This window comes from Anopheles coluzzii, chromosome 3 (genome assembly GCF_943734685.1).
Source record: "Anopheles coluzzii chromosome 3, AcolN3, whole genome shotgun sequence".
NCBI lineage: Eukaryota > Metazoa > Arthropoda > Insecta > Diptera > Culicidae > Anopheles > Anopheles coluzzii.
In genome coordinates, this window is record NC_064671.1 from 15,855,228 (window position 1) to 15,874,179 (window position 18,952).

General features: G+C 43.8%; 6 protein-coding genes across 6 annotated transcripts in view; 2 read left to right on the forward strand and 4 right to left on the reverse strand.

The window, feature by feature from the left end:
- Positions 1-3,814, reverse strand: part of LOC120958411 (solute carrier organic anion transporter family member 4A1) — a 49,905-nt gene extending 46,091 nt beyond the window's left edge. Inside the window, exon 1 of the mRNA XM_040381200.2 lies at positions 2,224-3,814. Coding sequence (XP_040237134.2) covers positions 2,224-2,569 — 346 coding nt within the window. The 5' untranslated portion in view covers positions 2,570-3,814. The remainder of the gene's footprint in view (positions 1-2,223) is intronic.
- Positions 3,815-5,862: 2,048 nt separating this feature from the next.
- On the reverse strand, positions 5,863-7,253 carry LOC120956818 (mucin-2-like). The gene is made up of 3 exons (XM_040378565.2): positions 7,115-7,253; positions 6,287-7,039; positions 5,863-6,218 (listed from the first exon to the last, which is right to left on the reverse strand). Exons 1-3 carry the CDS (start codon positions 7,170-7,172, stop codon positions 6,076-6,078), a joined length of 954 nt encoding a protein of 317 aa, XP_040234499.2. The 5' UTR covers positions 7,173-7,253; the 3' UTR covers positions 5,863-6,075.
- A 5,234-nt stretch (positions 7,254-12,487) lies between these two features.
- On the reverse strand, positions 12,488-13,138 carry LOC120960217 (uncharacterized). The gene is made up of 3 exons (XM_040384267.2): positions 13,084-13,138; positions 12,862-13,020; positions 12,488-12,773 (listed from the first exon to the last, which is right to left on the reverse strand). The coding sequence occupies exons 2-3, from the start codon at positions 13,017-13,019 to the stop codon at positions 12,548-12,550; spliced, it is 384 nt and encodes a 127-aa protein (XP_040240201.2). The 5' UTR covers position 13,020; positions 13,084-13,138; the 3' UTR covers positions 12,488-12,547.
- Positions 13,139-13,334: 196 nt separating this feature from the next.
- On the forward strand, positions 13,335-14,093 carry LOC120959010 (uncharacterized). The gene is made up of 2 exons (XM_040382125.2): positions 13,335-13,584; positions 13,646-14,093. Exons 1-2 carry the CDS (start codon positions 13,472-13,474, stop codon positions 14,076-14,078), a joined length of 546 nt encoding a protein of 181 aa, XP_040238059.2. The 5' UTR covers positions 13,335-13,471; the 3' UTR covers positions 14,079-14,093.
- A 13-nt stretch (positions 14,094-14,106) lies between these two features.
- Positions 14,107-16,644, reverse strand: LOC120959009 (uncharacterized). The gene is made up of 2 exons (XM_040382124.2): positions 16,372-16,644; positions 14,107-16,282 (listed from the first exon to the last, which is right to left on the reverse strand). The coding sequence occupies exons 1-2, from the start codon at positions 16,461-16,463 to the stop codon at positions 14,227-14,229; spliced, it is 2,148 nt and encodes a 715-aa protein (XP_040238058.2). The 5' UTR covers positions 16,464-16,644; the 3' UTR covers positions 14,107-14,226.
- Positions 16,645-17,046: 402 nt separating this feature from the next.
- LOC120958929 (hydroxymethylglutaryl-CoA lyase, mitochondrial) lies at positions 17,047-18,585 on the forward strand. The gene is made up of 4 exons (XM_040382015.2): positions 17,047-17,217; positions 17,309-17,581; positions 17,656-17,824; positions 17,911-18,585. The coding sequence occupies exons 1-4, from the start codon at positions 17,161-17,163 to the stop codon at positions 18,384-18,386; spliced, it is 975 nt and encodes a 324-aa protein (XP_040237949.1). The 5' UTR covers positions 17,047-17,160; the 3' UTR covers positions 18,387-18,585.
- The last annotated feature ends 367 nt before the right edge of the window (positions 18,586-18,952 follow it).

The following is an 18,952-nucleotide window of genomic DNA, read 5'->3' on the forward strand; positions in this document are numbered from 1 at the left end:
AACTCTGGGAAATGATTGGGTTATTAAATACTAGAATGGAGGTGTAGAAGTACTAAATAGATCGTACAACTTCTTATTGAATTGGCTCGATGTTTCTATCAATCTAAGAAATGTTGATTCTATTTTTAATTCTAGCTGTAGAACATAATGGTTAATCCAATGAAAATGTACAAAATAAGTATGAGTAAGTATGCGATTAGAGAGCATCAAACGTACATTTTATAAGAAATATCATTGGACAATTAAACGGTAGAGACAATATTCAAACAGTTTCATGTACTTATAAAACTGGTCCCAAATTAAAAAAAACATTAACAAGCCAACATAATAATTGTTTTGATAACGTTTTGAATTGATTTTGAAGAAAGTTTGACAAATGAAACATCAGGTAAAAAAGGCTCGTATCAACGGTACTTGTAAAAAATAAAAACCAGCAATATACAATATCCAAAAGACTAAAATCCGAGATCAAAGAAAATCTACCCATAATTTTCAAAAACCCAATACCCCGAAGTATAAGGTATCCAGAGTGTACTAAGGGCACTATATCAAAAACAAAGGGTACAAAAAAAAGGAAATAACGTCAAAAGCAAGAACAGTTGTACTACTACAAACAGTAAGATAATTATCATTAGCTCAACAAGCTTTAAATTAGCTCAATAGAAACGATGCCTTATTTTACGACGGATAATATTAGGTCCTACACCTACAGGTACACTTACAGCACCAACAGGTACCTTGGTCAGGCGTAATACATCCTGCTTCGCAGTTCCAGTATACATGATAAAGTCGGAATTCCTTTGTTGAATACTTTACAGTTACAGGATATAGTTTTAAGCTGAATTCAGGATATACAGTGAAATCTCTCTAAGATGTAGTTTCTTGAAGATGAATCGTTTCTTTAAGATCAATATTTTAACGGTCCCGTCATATTCCATACATTTTATGTCTCTTTAAGATGTAGATCTCTCTAAGGTGAACATTTTACAAGGTGCATATGAAATTTGGCAGCCGAAATTCTTTAAGTTAGTTTTTTTAACAACAGTTCACAAAAATATTGATCCAAGGAGGCCAGGTTTTTTCGGTGGTTTCTTGGAAACTTCATAGCAACAACTTCATTAGTTTTCCTCAACATGAATATCTCTCTAAGTTGACGGTCCTTTGAAGATTCACCTTAGAGAGATTTGACTGTAGTGCCTTAATTCAATTAACAAGCACGATTTTGTATGAGCGGGGTCCGGTGACAAAAGCGTCAACTCGCACGACTTAACAACATGCCCACCGTGGGTTCAAGCCTCGTGTGGACCGTCCTCCGCAGCAAAGACTGTCTTATCCGGCAACGTGGTATTTCGCATGTTTCGAGAGCATTGAAACCATGATATAGTAAAAAAGGCCGGAAATAGGTAACTTTTCTCGATTTAGCGTTGCCATGGGATGCGGTCATTTTGACAGGAATTTTCAAGCAGCAATCGTTTCAATGGAAATAAGGCTAAACAGGGCTAATGGAAGATGAAAGTGGTATGGAAAAATCATGCCAATTAATAGACACAAACCCAATGAATGCAAGATAATCGAGTTCAATTAGGTATTTGGACTCTATTCACATCCCGAGGTGGCTAAACTGTGTGGACGATTCAACGAATAAACACACGAAAGGACAAAACCCGTTAACTATTCTAACAAATGCATTACGAGACCATTAGTAACTGATAATAAAATAAGTACATACGTAATTGCAAGTATCAGAGAACACAACAGATTTCACCAAAAACACTTATCCAACTGCAAAACATAGTTTATCACTGCACTTTTGTAACCGGCGATATGAGACGCACTAAACTGAATGAAGACACGCGGATCGGTTAACGAAATCAAAGCCTACTTCACTTTCTTTTGTGTAGAATAAATCACAACCGTAGCTTGATAGCCGTACAGTGTTCAATTAAATATTGCTAGACAAGCAGGTAAATTAATTCCTTTTATTCAAAAATAAATGATTCGTAACTTGCAATGCAAATACAGTCACAAAGATACACCTTACCTTTCGAAATTATATCACGCCCAAGGTAGTAACCGATTTAAAATCCCATACGCTTCCCCATTCTCCGCTCGAACCTGAGCCGACACACTTTTTTCGGTGCTGCGACACTTTAAAACGTGCACAAAATATTCGCCCGCACGCATTGCTTAAACACTGCACATCTCCTTCCATCTCACACTTACCTTGCACGGCACCGGCCCAGCACAGCCAAAACAGGGCCCACTTGGGCGTCATGAACCGCTCCATCCACTTGGGGCGCAGCGCAAACCACCCGCAATGGTAGGCGCGGGGTGGCGGCGTCGCTGGCCTTTGCAATGCCGGCTCCTCGTCGCCCGCCGCGACCTTGATCGGCGGACAGCCGCCTTCCTCCAGGGCGATCGGCGAGGACGGCGCACCATAACTGCCGCCGCATTTGGTCGACTCGGTCTGTACGGTGGTGCCGCCGGTTGACGGCGTGGTGGCGGCCGAGTTTGGCGCGTTGTTGCTGCTCATCTTCACACTCTCGTCCCAGCTGGACGTGGTGGACATGTTGATGAAATGAGGTGAAGGGAGAGAGCGCTCCGAAACTCCGAAACTGCGTACGCGTCACAACACACCAAGCGTACGGACTGGACGGAGTATTACGAAATGGACACACCACTCTTTTTTCTGGAACGCTCGAAAACCTTACTTGCTTTTTAATTAACACTGTTTATCCTTTCCTGGTGGTGATTAATGGAAAGGACGGAATAGTTTTAATCAACTATTTAATCCTCAACTCACGGCCAAGGTCAATTACAACCAGTGGATACCGTGCAAATGTGTGTTTTATCACTTTCACCAACTTCAAACTTGAAAAGGCGCATCCAAAACTACCTCAAACAGACAAGGAGGTAACTCAGGCCATCGGGGAGAAGGGTCTTATCACACTTCGCACACCGGCAGCTGGTTGTTTTTGAGGGCCTCCGTTGCGTTCTGGATTGTTTGTGTAAAATTATGCAAAATCCCTACACTATTTCGAACATTGACTGACCAAACCTTGGACACCGAAAGCCATGCACACCGTAGGGGAGTGAGAGACCTAGCTCCCTAGCAACGTGGTCCACACAGTTCGCTGTGCTCAGTTTCCGATATCAATAGACAGCTTACGGAAAACTTAGCAACCTGCGGCGACGTTTCGTGTCACCTTAGCAGGGAAATGAAAATATTTGCTTTAAACCCTTCTTATCGCACTTCTCCAATGATTGGGGTTGCGTTGAATAAGTTGCACTTTGTCGTTGGCCGTATGGCGCCACTCCACATTACACACTTCAGCAATCAATTCCGACCACCAAGGATCCTCACGATGATCCTCCAGTAAACTCAACACACACAACCTTCACACACACACACACACACACTCTATCCGAAGGACGGTCCGTTCCTATGCTCCGTCAGCCAGGACGTTCCAGCGCGAACTGACGAACCGACGCGTTTGGCATTGCCTTGGCGGAGCATACAAGTCACTTGTTTGGTTTGTGGTGCGCAATCGTCGCAGCAACGCCAGCACACGCGGTCCGTGGCCGATGCTAGGCAACCGGGAAGACGACGACTTCGTTGTCCACCAAACACCCGAAACACACGCGTACACGACCCGACCACGGTCTCGGCGTACCGGTCGAGATGAAGGTTGAACGGAAACTAATCGGAAGCTGGCTTGTTGCGGGCGTTTTGAGTGCGATGCAATGTAGGGGCCGTGCGAGCGCGTGTGCCAGTGAGTGCACTCCAGCAAGTGCAACCACACTGAGGGAAAGTGGAAGACGTACACGTCGCGTAAGGTGTGTCTTATCGACTTGAAGATTTATTATAATTTTTTTGCCAGCAGTATTGGAGTGTAATAATTAAATAATTAGACTAATTTATTTTAATAATTAAACAAAACTAATAAATCTTTCAAATTATTATTTCACTTTTAATTATTAATGATTTAAAACAAATATTACAAACATTTTGGATAACATTTTTAATCATTACAAAAAATTTTCCAAACTTTTTAAACTGTTGCTCTTACTTGCTTTAAAGTTTACTTTAATATTTGCAATTAAACAGCACAACTATGTTTTCTGTTTTAATTTATTTATTTAGTTATTTATTTAGTTATTTATTTATTTATTTATTTATTTATTTATTTATTTATTTATTTATTTATTTATTTATTTATTTATTTATTTATTTATTTATTTATTTATTTATTTATTTATTTATTTAAAATTGTCCGCCAAAGCAGTTTAACAAATTATGGCGGATGGGCAAGAGGAATGGTAGATGGGAGGGATGGGACATCAAGTTCATTTAACAGCAGAGCTGAGATGAAACTTGCACGAATGTGAGGATGTCTTTCTTCTAAGAAGGCGACAACGGATAGGATATGAAGGAAAGGATTGATGTGAACCGGGAAGGAAGCGTCGAACAGCTACTCGATTGAACTTACACTGGACACTCTTCAGCTTGGCCATTGCTGTAGAGCCTGGAGGAGACCAAACAACAGCAGCGTATTCCAGGATAATTCGGACCCAGCAGCAGTACAGGCACTTCATGCATTGAGGATCGCGGATTTCGGAAGCGAGCCTGTGCCATAAATGCCCGGGATAGTGACCGTTCGTGTAATGCTGGCTTACTAAAGGCCACTACCGGGGGTCTTTGAGACTACGGTTTATTCCTTTACTTTTTCGCTAAGACTGCAAAGAGTTTTTATTTTTATTTATTGAACAATTGCGTACAACATAAGGACAAATTTAATTTTTGAGCCAATTTTCCCCGAAAAAAAGGTTGTTTGCATGTTCTTAACGGTTCTAAGAGTTTACACGTACCATTTATTTCCACAGAGCTGTTTGAAAAACCTGATATTTCTTAATATCTCTCAAGTTGATGCTAAATAATTGCAGAGGAGACTAAGGAAATTAAATCCCTTTTGCTTCAAATATATCGTATACAGAACCATATTTGATTAACCAACTGTTTGAGTTCGATCAATGTGTATCCATCTCCCCTTAATTTAATAAACATATGCAAAAAATATGCCCTCGTGCGCTTCTTGTTTGATAATGTTAATTCACACTGTAGGACATCAAATAATAGTGAAGTTATTCGGCCGTATCGGGGATCTCGTTCGTCGAAGAACGTTCGTCGCTCATGAGTGGACAGAATTGTACCACTAGATTGGGCAGAACAAAACCTAGACGGTTTTCTAATTTTTGATCATAGAGGGCTATGGAATGAGTGAAAATGAGCGTCGCGGCGAACGTTCCCGGGAACGAACGACCACCCCGATACGGCCGATTAACAATCAAACCTCAAATTCATCCACAAGGGAAACGTTAGAGATCCGTACCGACTTTTATTCCACTCAGTGTGCCCGGCGTTAAGCTGCCTTTGTGAGTGCAAAGAGTACTTCATGTGAGTGGGTCCACTCATTTATACGTTCAACGGTTTTTCAAATGCAAAAAAAAATCAGTGTGATACATCATCAGTATTTCTGAAGACTAAAATATGCATCATTTCGACAACACATTTCAACACATACTAACTACACATATTTTTGAGATTACTTGAGCTTGAGTTTCAATTTACTTGCTTACTTATCCGGCGCTACAACCGCTTTGCGGTCTTGGCCTGTCTCAGGAGTGTCTGCCAGTCCAAGCTTCAATTTGGATCAGTTTAACTCATGTTAAGATAATTAATGTTTTAACGTACCACCATAACGTCGTAATAAACAGATAATGCAAGACCGTTTTTAAATGTCTCTACACAAAGAGAAGACAGATTTTACCAGAAGCATGAGCGCCATTAATAAATCTACAACATTGATGATGTGCTTACTGATCTACATAATTTATTCATTTCTCCAATTGCACCCAGGTAAAAGTGTTTAGTTTTAGGTAGCGCTATTACACAAATTTTGTAGAGATTTTACCATTCAAAAATAAAGCGAAACCAAACACTTAACGGAGGTATTGCTTAACTGTCTAATATAGTGTTAAAATATTAAAAATAAGTGCACACAATCCAGCCAGCGTCTAATTGTACGCATTGCAGAGCGATCCCAAACACACCGAACAGCTGTTATGTCCTCCATTCGTAGCCTGAGAGCACGTCTGTGGCACACTGGCCATCAATCGTGCGCAACCCTTAGTGATGACCGATCGATTGTTGTTGTTAACTGAAATTAGACAGTAAGTACATGTTAGTAAACTGTACACTAAACGTCCCGTTCGCCCTACTACTTACCATCAACGCGTTTCACAGACAGACAGGCGTACTGTGCATTATTGGGTGGAATCGGAATAGCGATCCCGAACCCGATCGGTGCCCCTGGCAGTGGGGTCGGGTGGGTTGGTGGTGTTAGTATGGGGGAAGCGGACGTGCTGGACGCTGGTGGACCGGGAGAAAAGGTGGGATGGGTCGGTGGTGTTAAGATCGGCCCGCCAGGTGTGGTGCTGCCGATCGTCGTTGTTTCCGTTGGAGGAGTCGGTGGCGTAATGGTTGTCGTGTCGGGCTCAACTGTGGGTAGTGTCGGTGGTGTAATGGTTGTCGTGTCGGGCTCAACTGTGGGTAGTGTCGGTGGGGTAATGGTTGTCGTGTCGGGCTCAACTGTGGGTAGTGTCGGTGGCGTAATGGTTGTCGTGTCAGGCTCAACCGTCGGTACACTTGGTGGCAATAGGGTGGTTGTTTCCGGTTCCGGTGTTGACGGTGCGACGGTAGTAGTGATCTCTGGCACGATCGTTGTAGTTGTCGGCGGGATCGTTGTGGTAATGGTGGACGGTGGATCGTTCGTCGTCGTCTCCGGCACTATGGTAGGTATCGATGGTGGTGTAAAGGTTGTAGGTTCCGGTGTTGTTGTTGTCGTTGCAGGAGTCACGGTTGTTGTGGTAGAATCACCAGGGAATGGTAGCATCGGTCGGTTTGGTCCACATTGCACAATCTCCATCTGCGTGGTGTCACAATCTTCACAATGAAAGCACATCAGCTGCCCATTGGAGACTTAAACAAAGGATAAGGAAGAGATACACACTTAACACAACCATCCATTTATTGGCACTTACTTAACAAACTTACTGCCCACAAAGCACCCAACGAGCTGAACAACCAATAACACCTTATACAAGTCACCCATATCGCAACGGAGCAACACGCTACAACACGATAGCACACAACACGTTTAACCGAAACTGCAGCCCCGACGAGCGTTCGCTGTCTGTTTTATCATAAATTCTTCAATCCCTGGATGGACCCTGATCCGGATTAGCATTTATTCGCACGCGGATAGAGTTTGTCCTTTTTTATCACATATGCGCGCACATCACACGATAAGAGCTGCGATTGAATCAGTAATTATTTTTAAATCTCATCGATTCCTATCTGCGCAGCTCAGGTGAATCACGCGCTCCCCGCCGGGACTACGTGCAGTGTTGCAATAGTGAAGAGGTGTCGCATTCGCGTACCACAATGTATCTGTGTTTGGCAGCTAAAAATTGAAATTTCCACCATGGATAAGTAGATAGACAGTTTAAGGCTTGTTTATCTACGTTCAGCTTATCCAAACTATTAGAAGATTAGTTTCGGTGTTTTGTCAACAGATCTCTTCGGGCACACGTGTCGTCTGTACTTTAATTGGAGGCGAAGATAAGGGAAGATCCAGAATGTACCGAGTCTTTTGTAAACACGACCCAAGGTTACCTTTAAGTTCCGATACATAGTTAAGGATTAAAGGTACCGTTTTTGTCTTGTTTTGGCCCCTCAACATCATTGTTTCACACGCATCAACCTGAATCATGCCTGAATAGCACCCATGGCAGTTTAAGGATTTCGTGATATGTGTTTATCGACTTGACTGATAAAACGGTGGTGTATCTGTGGTTACAATTACAGCACATCATCGATCATCAGTGCGGGTTATGACACGGTTTATTTTAATCTATGAGTAATAGAACCCCTAGGAAGTTGCAGTCGTTTAGTCAGTCGTTTCGGGCGGAATTCCGAGCAAATGGCATGCACTTGTTCTAGAAGCAAAGGTCAAAGGTTAACCTAAAAACAATATTTTTTTCATCAAACTTTAACTCAATGAATTCCCAATTGAACCAGAATTTTCCATTCATTTAAATCGTTTTTATTTTCTCTTATTATTGTTTATTAGTTTTTCTACGATCATTTGCGTGAAATTATCGGAATATGGGGCTGCGATTTATTATTACCAACAATTTATTTTACGCAATGAACAGACGTTCATCAATCTAGAGCATGTGCCACTCGTTGATCCAGTCTTTTTAGATATTTAAGTATCAGGAAGTGTACAAGCTTGGTCATGAAAATGCATTAAAATTGTATCATATGTGCCACATATAACATGTTAAAATATACACTGTAACGTACGGATACATAGTAACAGAAAAGCCAAATCACACCATTGCAACACGTTCATTATAACACACTCAGTAAATCAGATAATGGTAGAGAAAAATAGACTCTAACGACTCCGAACGACTCCGAACGATTGCGAATGATTCCGGACAACTCAGAACAACTCCTGATAATGCTGAGCGGATCTACCTTCCGAAGTCGGCTCCGAAATTATCGGAGTTTACTTTACCCATCACTTCTTCCTACATCTTACAACTTCTCATTTAAAGTGTTTAATTAAGTACTATTACAGAAAACTCGGGCTCTTGAACTCTAACGATTCCAGCAAGGGAAACTATGATCGACTGGAAGATCAAGTGGCGACTAGTCCGCCTCGAAACAGTATCCACACCTCAGTTTTGCCTATCCATTTCTGCAAAACTGTGAACTTCTTTATCGATGTTTTGAAGGTCACAGCGCGAGTTCAAAGTTATTACATGGCGACCTAGCCCAAAATCAAACTTATTACAGAATAACAATAATGATAATAAAAAGATTTATTTAATAGAAAACTCATCCGTTATGATATTCAATAACCTTTCATTTGGTACATAAAACATAAGAGCCGAATAACTTTATGAGATATCGTGAAAAATGGAAATGAAATTTTGGGTTTTTGGCTACATTTCTTTAAAAGCATGCTGATATTACATTCATTCTGCTTGCAAATTGACATTAAACACATATAACATCTCCTATCCAGGGGCGGTACCGTGGTACAGTCGTCAACTCGAACGACTCAATAACATGCCCGTCATGGGTTTTATGGGTTCAATCCTAGAATGGACCGTCCCCCCGTAGCAAGGATATTTAACTATCCGGCTACGTGGTAATGAATAAAATCTCGAAAACCTGTATAGGCCGGGCGTGTCCGCGTAGGACGTTACGCCATATAGAAGAAGAAGAAGAAGAAGATCTCCTTGGATTTTCGTTTCTTTGTATAGCCTTTTTGTCATTTTCTTAGTACCAATGATGATGATGGAATCTGGGAGGAACAATTTTTGAAAGTTATAAAAGATTAAAATTATTAATAATATCAATCAGTTGATGCATCAAACGTCATGCTTCATAATAACGTTTACTTCTACCTCATAACCTTGATTTAGCTCCAATCGTTCTCCTATCATACCTGCCAAAGTTCATTCACGAAGAAATCAACGCTATAAAAGGACAACCGTTTCCGGTGCGGAAAAAGCAACACGTGAGAGCAAAAACCCCGAACCCAACTTCCGGCCTTGCGGGAAAGGGAAATTAGAAGCACAGAATCTACAACACCACATCGCATACGCTGCATTTGGGTGACCCAACCATCACGGTTTCAAGATCATCACGGCAGTTTATTGCCCGCGTGATAAGAGCGTCGCACTCTGGCGGCTTTCTGCTCGTGTACAAATTAACCCGAATCAGAGTACAATGAGGTTCATTTATCCTGGCCCCCCGGTTGCCCTAAGCCGTATTAGCTGCATCTTCTCGGGATCTTCGGGACTGTTTGGGCGTTTGGAAGAGGTTGATCAAAGAAAGAAAAAGAGTAAAGAGAGAGAAAGAGAGAGAGAGAAAGAGAGAGAGAGAGAGAGAGAGTAAAGAAAGAGAGACATCAGAGAGCAGTGCGCGAGCATGTCATCGGTTAATCGCTAAAGAATGCATCCCGTTGTACCACCACAATCATCACACACGGAGGTGGAGGGAAGTTGGTTGATTGAAGGGATTTGGACAAACTGGGCAAACGTATGTATATCTCACCGGGCAATACGAGCCCATTGCATTGGTGTGAATATGCGTCTCTGCTGCTGCGTTTGTAGATGCGTTTAATAACTTAATTATATGCACAGCGGTGCCCCGTGGACGCTTGAACCAGGGTTTCCTTCAAACCGTTTCTAAAACCAACTTGGTTTAGATGTTTAGCAGCGTGTTCGGTTGGAAAGTTGTTGGTTTTTCTGTTCCCTTATGCTTGGTCCCGATGTTGTTACAGTACGGTTGTACGTGTGCAGCATACGGTGCAGTAAAATGGCTTAATTAAACTCTATCCCACGCACAATTTATTTGAATGCGTAATCGTTCCATTTACTGCGGGATGAAGGAGAGCGACTGAGACGGGCAATGAGGCGCACAGAAAAGAATTAAATTGTTGTTGATGTGTGGGAATTTGAGGATGCATCAAATTTCAACACAAATTCAATCATTTTTCAGATAGTTGATTTTTTTTAATTGGTGAACAAATCAAATTCATTGACAAAATGGTTGTTATATTTAGCGTATTCGAGTGGTAACCATTTTTTTGTTCTAATTTTCGAATTCATTTGTCAGAACTCCTCCTCCATGTATGCATCTCTGTTAGAACTGATAACGACTCTTGAGGATAGCTCAAGTTCAACTAAAACATATGCGTGATATTGTCTGATGTTGATCTTTTATAGAGGAGAGAACGACCAGTGCTGCAAAATGTCATGAGCATCACGAGATGTTCACCAACTCAATGCTCATTTCTGATACTCAACAAAAGTGCATCATGACATGCCAAACGCGACATGCGATTGCTTGTGTTTAACGCGATAATCTGACTGAAAAGCTGAGTTTAATCAAGCTCATGACTGAAACGAAGCTCAAATCAGCTCACGTAAACAACGTAAACAACAAGATGATCAGAGGTGAGACTCAACTAGCTGGTGGATCAATCACATGCTTGGTGACATTTTGTCGCTCACTTGGTCACGACATTTCACGACACAGGTCAAATAAACCGAGATAACATGCTCATTTTGTTTCTTAGAACCACTCGCAAGTACCGCATATGTCACATGACCATCGCGATGATTACCAACTGAAAATGTCGCGACCAAATGACTGACCAAGAGTTGGTTCCACAAAATGTCACCAAGCATGGTCGCACCAACTGTGTGAGTCTCACCTCTGATCATCACAGTAGAGCTCGTGACGCTGACATTATTTTGTTTCAGCCGTCATGACTATGTCAGCAACATTTTGCAGAACTAATCACAGCAAAAAAAAAGTCATAATAAAGTAACTGACCAAGTGATGACCATGTCAGCGACATTTTGCAGAACTAATCACAGCAAAAAAAAAGTCATGATAAAGTAACTGACCAAGTGATGGTCACAAAAAATGTCACGAAGCATGTATTGGTCACACCAATCGTTTTGAGTATCACCTCTGACCATCACAATTGAGTACGTGACGCTGACATGATTTTTTTCATGTTTTTTATGACTGTGACATTTTGCAGCACTGAGAACGACAGCAATTGCAAGAAAAGAGCGCCATGTAGCCCCGTGCGTTCCAATCGAACGGCGTACGCTCTCATGCAACGCTCCATGCGCATGTTTGGGGCGTATGTTCAGGGCGCTCTGTAGCTTTGCGTATGAGCTGTAGCTCTGTAGCTGTGGTTGCTACAATAACTATGCACATTGGCGCCAACTTCTCTACGCGTTGCCGATTTGAAACATGTATTTTTTTTTAATTTGTACCGCTCAATTATTAAAATTTAAACTGCTAAAAACCATTACGGAAAAAGGTTGAAGCTCCAACCTTATGATAAAACACCCCTTGTCATTTAGATGGCTTATTCATCATAAATACGATTTAAGGAAGATCTATTATAACGCAGCGAATAAACAAATAACAACGCCAATAATTACAATAGTTCTCCGTTTAAAGGTGGTCCTTAAATATTCATCTCCCCTATTGGTTTCAGACTTCCAAAAGCCCTCAGATTCGACCAACTCGAAATTGATTAACTCCGAAAATTGATCGATTTAATTAACTCCGAAATTGAAAAAAAGTGCTAATCAAATCCTAATCAAGCAATCGAATGATAATAACAATTTATATCTAATTGAATGTTATATGCATACCAATGTTTCATTATTTTATCTTTTCTATAAGCCAACTAAACTCTATAATCAAACAGCCTTATCGTGTTTGGGGGACTGTTGCTGAATACTAACCAATATTAGATGAAGCAAAAATTGTCAAGCAGTTTGAACCAATGAACTGCTCAACTAGCAAATAGTTCACTTTATGGTTAAATGTACTTCACTAAATTTATTAACCAATCTTCATCACCCTCATCACAGCTCAACTGTGTTCACTGGTCTGTCGTTGCCCTTTGGATTGCTCCATTTGAAAAATGTAGTTTGCCATCGCTTCCGATTCGGCCCGCTCACGTCGTGTAATAAACGGACGATACACAGCGCGGTACGTGTAGAGCAGCGATCCCGTCACCAGAATGGTTCCACCGACGACTGCCACCGGAGATCCCTTCAGCATTTGAAACATGCGCGTAATAGCTGGCATCGACATGCTGCAAGTAAATGCGGCACATTAACTTTCTTTACCGTGTATTTTGTTATCAAAAACAACTTACATTGCTGATTTGTTTTGTTATTTACGTTCCTTTGGAGGTAGTAGCCGCTGGCTCGGTGGCGGTCGTACCGGTGCGTTGTTGTTGCAGCTGCCGGAAGGTTGGTTGAAACACGTAAAATCCACCGCCGATTCCGAATACCGAGATAATCAGCAGTTTCGGTAGGCGCGATCGACCGTATCTCATCCTAAAATGGCAAAACAAATGTTAGTTTAACACAATTGTTGCTTAATTTACGAGCGAAACGAACCTGCGGCCACGGGAGAAGAGACAGTTTGTTTTGATGTCTCTTGCATAACAACAACCGGTCGTGTAGATGTGAAGGACACACCGAGCACGTTATCCGGTCACAACGATGACAGTTGAAAAGTGTTTGGAATAATTTAAAAAAAGACCGTTTGATCGCATAACGTACGAAATGATTTTTATTGTTTTTTTTTGTGTTTTAAATTTAACATTTCGTATTATAATTGTCAAAATCATTTCAAAGCCGTTTCTTATGTTATTTTTTGGACAAAAAACACATAAAGAAAACGCTCTCTCTCACACAAAACATAATCCAAAGGGCAAATCATAGTTAACTGTGCAAAACAAAGGAAAGCACATGCTCATCGAAAGACACGGCGCCTTTCAAAAGGATGTACTTTCTAGCATTCTCACAAAGAGATCCAACATTTCCCAGATTTCCACTTCAAGGCTACTGGTTGAATATTGTAATCTTTGCTCAAATGGAAACATCACATCACAAAGGGTATGTATGCAAATACAACTTGAAATAAAGTACGTTACATTTGCAATAATCCACAATTTAGTTCCCTTGCAGCGATGAGAGATGCCAATGCAGAAGAACAAACAAATACTCCTACTCCCGGGATGGTTTGTTTCCTGCCGGACGCTGATAATCAACATGTCAATTCGGCAGACAAGATCCAACAAGAGAATATTGCATTGGCTGCTGTAACCGTTTCCGCCGAAACGAGTTCCTACTCATCTGCATCCGAGCGCAGCAGCACTAGCAACGGGGAAACCGGCGATAGCGATATCACGCTCAACGACATTGATTCGTACACACGTTTCGAAAACGATCTCATATCAATCAGCTCAGACATGGCGCAAAGCAGTCAGCCGCTAAAGAAACGTTTACCGCCGGCCAAAAAGCGAAAGTACGATTACGTTGAATCCAAGGTGAAGCAGTACTTTAAACCACCAACAAAATGCCGCTCCAAGCAGGCACAGTCGCAATAGGAGAAGTGTGTGTGTGTGTGTGTGTGTGTGTGTTTATCAGGCGATAGTTTATTCTAATATTATATTTCATTTATAACATCTTTCCTCATTATAAATCGTATTATTAAATATAAAAAAGTAGTTCCAATTTTCACTTCTCTGTGCATTATCAGTGGTAGCGTTTGGCGTCTTTCAGCACGCGGACGGACACATCATTCGACAGGACGGACAGATCGACCAAACTGTCGTCGGTGAGGGCGCTAATGTTGTGCGCCAGTGTGCGCTGCTGACCATCGCCCGCCCGTTCGGCGTACTTAATACGCCCCTCGTGGCGAATGACCATCGTGGGTGAGTTGTTGATAAGCTTCTGCATCTTTTCGCCGCCCGGGATGCGCACCACGTTTCGCTCATCCAGCACATGGGCCCGGTTCGAGCTGATCACACCCTTGCCCGGCAGCGTAGACGTGTATCCTTTCAGATTGACGCCATGATTTTCCTTGCTGCTGCTGCCGCTGCTGCTGCCAGTGCTAATGGCACTGTCCCGATTTTCGCTGTGCAGCACATCGATTAGGTTCATGTTGTTGTTGTGGCGGTTAATCTTGGTCTGCAGCATGCTCTGGGGCGTTTGCTTGATGTAAGCGCCGATGGGCGACACGATATGATCAAACTTGCGGCCCGCTGGTACCCGCAGCTGTGGCAAACGGCTGACCGGTTTCTTGAACGATCCAGACGAAGTGACCGTCCCGCTGGGGGTTGGATGCTTTGGAGCAGCCGTTTTTCCCACGCTAGAAAACAGTGTCTGCTTTGCGCCGCTGTGTGAACCGTGGGCCATTTTGGCACCGAAGCCTCCGGTAGGTGTGAGATACGACATGTGCGATGTTCCTGACGGTGTTGTAGCTCCCTTTGCAGCATACTTATCCTTCGGTGTGTGCAGCATTGGACGGGCACCGTCCTCCGAGTCGGAGTTGGTGCGAGACTTTACCACCTGGCTGCTGCTTTCCAGCTGCTCACGGTACAGGTACGAATTTTGCGACTCCTCCCTGCGACGTTCTTCCTCCTCTTGCTGTTGCTTCTTCAGTGCCATCAGCTTCATGCCCTGCTTCAGCATAAAGTCCGTCTCCTCGAGTGTGTCGTTAAAGCGGTCAGGCATTTCGTCCATCACGGACATTTCGTCCGGGTAGTTTTCGGTCGTCTCGCCATGCTCATCGTAGTACGAGGGTGATCCTTCCCGTTCCAGAAGGCTTTCCTCGCGCTCGCTGACCATCGACTCTAAGGGGTCTGCATTATCCAGCGTTTCGTACCCCGCTGGTCCATGTTCATCTACCCGCTCTTCCTCACAATCGCTCGTGCTGCTGTCCAAAATGATAACGTGCTGCTGCTGCTGCTGATGCTGCTCCATGTCGTCCAGCAGCGACTCTCCTGCCTCTCTGGTAGAGTCCTTACTGTACCCGGATTCTTCCTCCTCCCGTTCGTGACGGGTACGATTATCGACCGCCGTGATGTCGCTCGTTACGCCCGAATCCATATCCAGTATGCTGCTACGGGCGTAAGAATCCGTCCCGAACGTATCCTGTGCCGTCCGGTACACCTCGCTGCCACTGATCGCCGAGTTTCTATTGTCCGAATCCTCCACCACCTGTTTGGCCGAGATGAACGTATCGAGGGACGAGTTTTTGGACGCTTCCGCCGAGGATGTTGTTGTTTCCTCCAGAATTGTGGACGGTCGAAGCAGATGCATGCGCTTGACGGGCGAAAGTTCAACCGCACCGCCACCACCACCACCAGCGGGCAGTATTGTGTTTTCCCACAGTCCGGACGGTTCGTCGATTTCCTCCAGCTGCGTTACATCGCCCAGCAGCGTTACCGACCCTGGCATGGTGGCGGTTGCCGGTTTGTGTCTCTCCTCCTTCACACTCGTGTCGAACCCGTTCACCTTGTCCAGCACGGCACATATCTTCTCCATCTCCTCGAAACTTGTGTCGGATATGTTGCTTATCGAGTCCCGCTCGAGAAACGTTGAATCGTTGCCGGACTGCGGCACGGGAGCCGATCGGGCTGCGTCGCGAGAGCCACCCTCGGTGGCAAGGAAATGTTCTTCGCACGCCTTTTCCTGCATTTCCTGTCGTTTGCGCTGCAGCAGCGCTTTGAAGCTTTCCTCCAGTTCGAAGGAAGATTCGGATGAGGATGAATCCCGCGCGGCCATCGTTTGCTGGGTTGGAAGTTGTCTGCCAAAAACAAATAAAAAAGCACAACAATGTCCGCTATGAAGCAAACAATGCTATCTTGCCACCTTCGATTGTATTGCGATACTTACTGCAAGTTTCGTAAATATAGCTTCCAGTCGTTCAGTGTGGGCGTTCCGTACGTTGGCGAGGTTTGGGTCTGTTTCTCACTCGGCTGAGACATACTACGGATGCACGGTAAAATACACTTCCAAGAACGGTACAAATAATTATCTGCACTGCACACAGGGCCAGGTACACGGCGTACGCTTGGTGTTGTTGTTTGGCTGGACGGTTATTTTTGAATGCATTCCAACGAGCGACGCCGTTGACAGAAGCCCGACAGTGGGATGTTACGTCGAGTTATTGACATTTGACAGATTCGTAAAATTAATTATTTTTAATTCAAACTTTATGGGATGTTTTAGGAATTCAAAGATAAGATGTGAAATGGATGGTATGAAATGAACAGGTAAAACTAGCACTGCAGTTATTTTACAAACGATGGTTTAAAAATATATATTTCAAATGGTATTATTTCATGCGGACTTCCCACTGTGTTGGCGGGATGTTAAAAAACTGTTTTTGTCTTCATAACGTATTAAAAAAATATATAAAAAAACACACAAATTGTAAATGATAAAAATTGCCGCTCGAACAACCAGAATTGAATAGGCAATATTTATGCGTAAATAATTATTTTAGAAATAAAATTCGGCATAGAAAACTGACCGTTGAACCATGACAGCTGTAGTTTTTTTTTCTATTTGTTTACGTTCACGTCAATTACCGCGAGTCGACAACAAAGATCGCAAACGATCTTAACGAAATTTCTAAACATTCCTGTGTAAATCGTTCCTTTTCCACCCCGTTCTTCCAAAATGATGCGCTTTACCCGATTTCTGCCATCGCTCGCACGCCATCGCCATTACACGACCGTAAGTTTCACACCGAACACACTCAAATTCAATCTAATTCACCTCTCGCCAACCTTTGCTTATCGTTATTATCGCTTACATCATTCCGTAGAACATCTCCCAGCCCGTTGCGGTGCGTATCGTGGAGGTGGGCCCGCGGGATGGTTTGCAAAACGAGCCCACGATTCTGCCGGCCGCCGTCAAGATTGAGCTCATCAATCAACTGTCCGAAACGGGGCTGCGTACGATTGAGGCGACCAGCTTCGTTAGCGCCAAATGGGTCCCGCAGATGGGTGATAATGCGGAGGTGCTGAAGGGTATCAACAAGCTGCCGGGCATTTCGTACCCTGTGCTAACGCCGAACCTGAAAGGATTCCAGGCGGCGGTAAGGCTTTAATGTTCCAAATACGGATCGCAAATTTGAATAATAGATGCTACAATTGCCATTTACATTTACAGATGGCAGCCGGTGCCGAAGAGGTGGCCGTCTTTGGAGCTGCTTCGGAAAGTTTTTCGCGCAAAAATGTAAACTGCTCGGTTGACGAGAGCATTGCCCGGTTCCAGGACGTTATGGAGGCGGCGAAAAAGGCGAACGTTAAAGTACGCGGATACGTCTCCACGGTAGTCGGTAAGTGTGGTCCTGCCTTCATGGCAATGCTTTCCCACTATTTTGCAATCAAACCTGCTTTCTTTCACTCCCCCCTCCTCCCGCAGGATGCCCATACGAAGGTAAAATCAAACCGTCCGCCGTGGTGCGCGTGGTCGAGAAGCTGATTGAGATGGGCTGCTACGAGGTGTCGCTCGGCGATACTATCGGCGTCGGTACGCCCGGTTCCTTTACCGAGATGTTGCGCGAGGTGACCAAGATCGCACCGGTCAACATGCTGGCCGTGCACTGTCACGATACGTACGGGCAGGCGCTGCCGAACATTCTCACCTCGCTGGACTTTGGTATCGCGGTGGTGGATGCTTCCGTCTCGGGACTTGGCGGATGCCCGTACGCAAGGGGCGCCTCGGGGAATGCGGCAACGGAGGATGTGGTTTACATGCTGCACGGGCTGGGTATCGAGACGGGCATCGATCTGCCGAAGCTGGTGAACGTGGGCAAGTTCATTTGTGAGAAGCTCCAGCGCCAATCGGAATCGAAGGTGAACCGTGCCATGAGAAAGAGCAATCCGAACGCTTGCTAGAAAACGTGCAACCTTAAAGGCTCTGCACAGGCGGGTTAAAGTGCATTTACTAGCGTGTAAGATTTTTAAATCCATCTGATGGATGTAACGGCCTATAACGAACATCAAAGTTCAATCAAACATTTATACAAAATATTATTTTTCTACAAAGCATTTTTAATGTAAAAAAGAAACGAATAAATTAAACCGTAATAATCAAAACCACAACCAAAACACAGCGCAGTGACGCATTGTGACACTATTAACTAGTGATGTACACCCACGACTCCGATCCGATTCCGACTCCACCAAAATCCGAACCACTAATTCCGCCTGAAATTGGAGTCGTCCGGAGTAGGCTGGAGTCGCTCGGAGTCGTCTGGAGTCTTTCGGAGTCGTTCGGAGTCGTTCGGAGTCGCCCGGAGTCGTCCGGCGTCGTCTATAGGCGGAGTCATCTGAAATTTTCCAGAGTCATCCGGAGTACGATTTCGGGCAACTCCGGCCTACTTGGAACGACTCTGGCCGACTCCGAACGACTCAGAACGACTTCGGACGACTCGATTCGCGTCCTCCGGAGTCCGACTTCG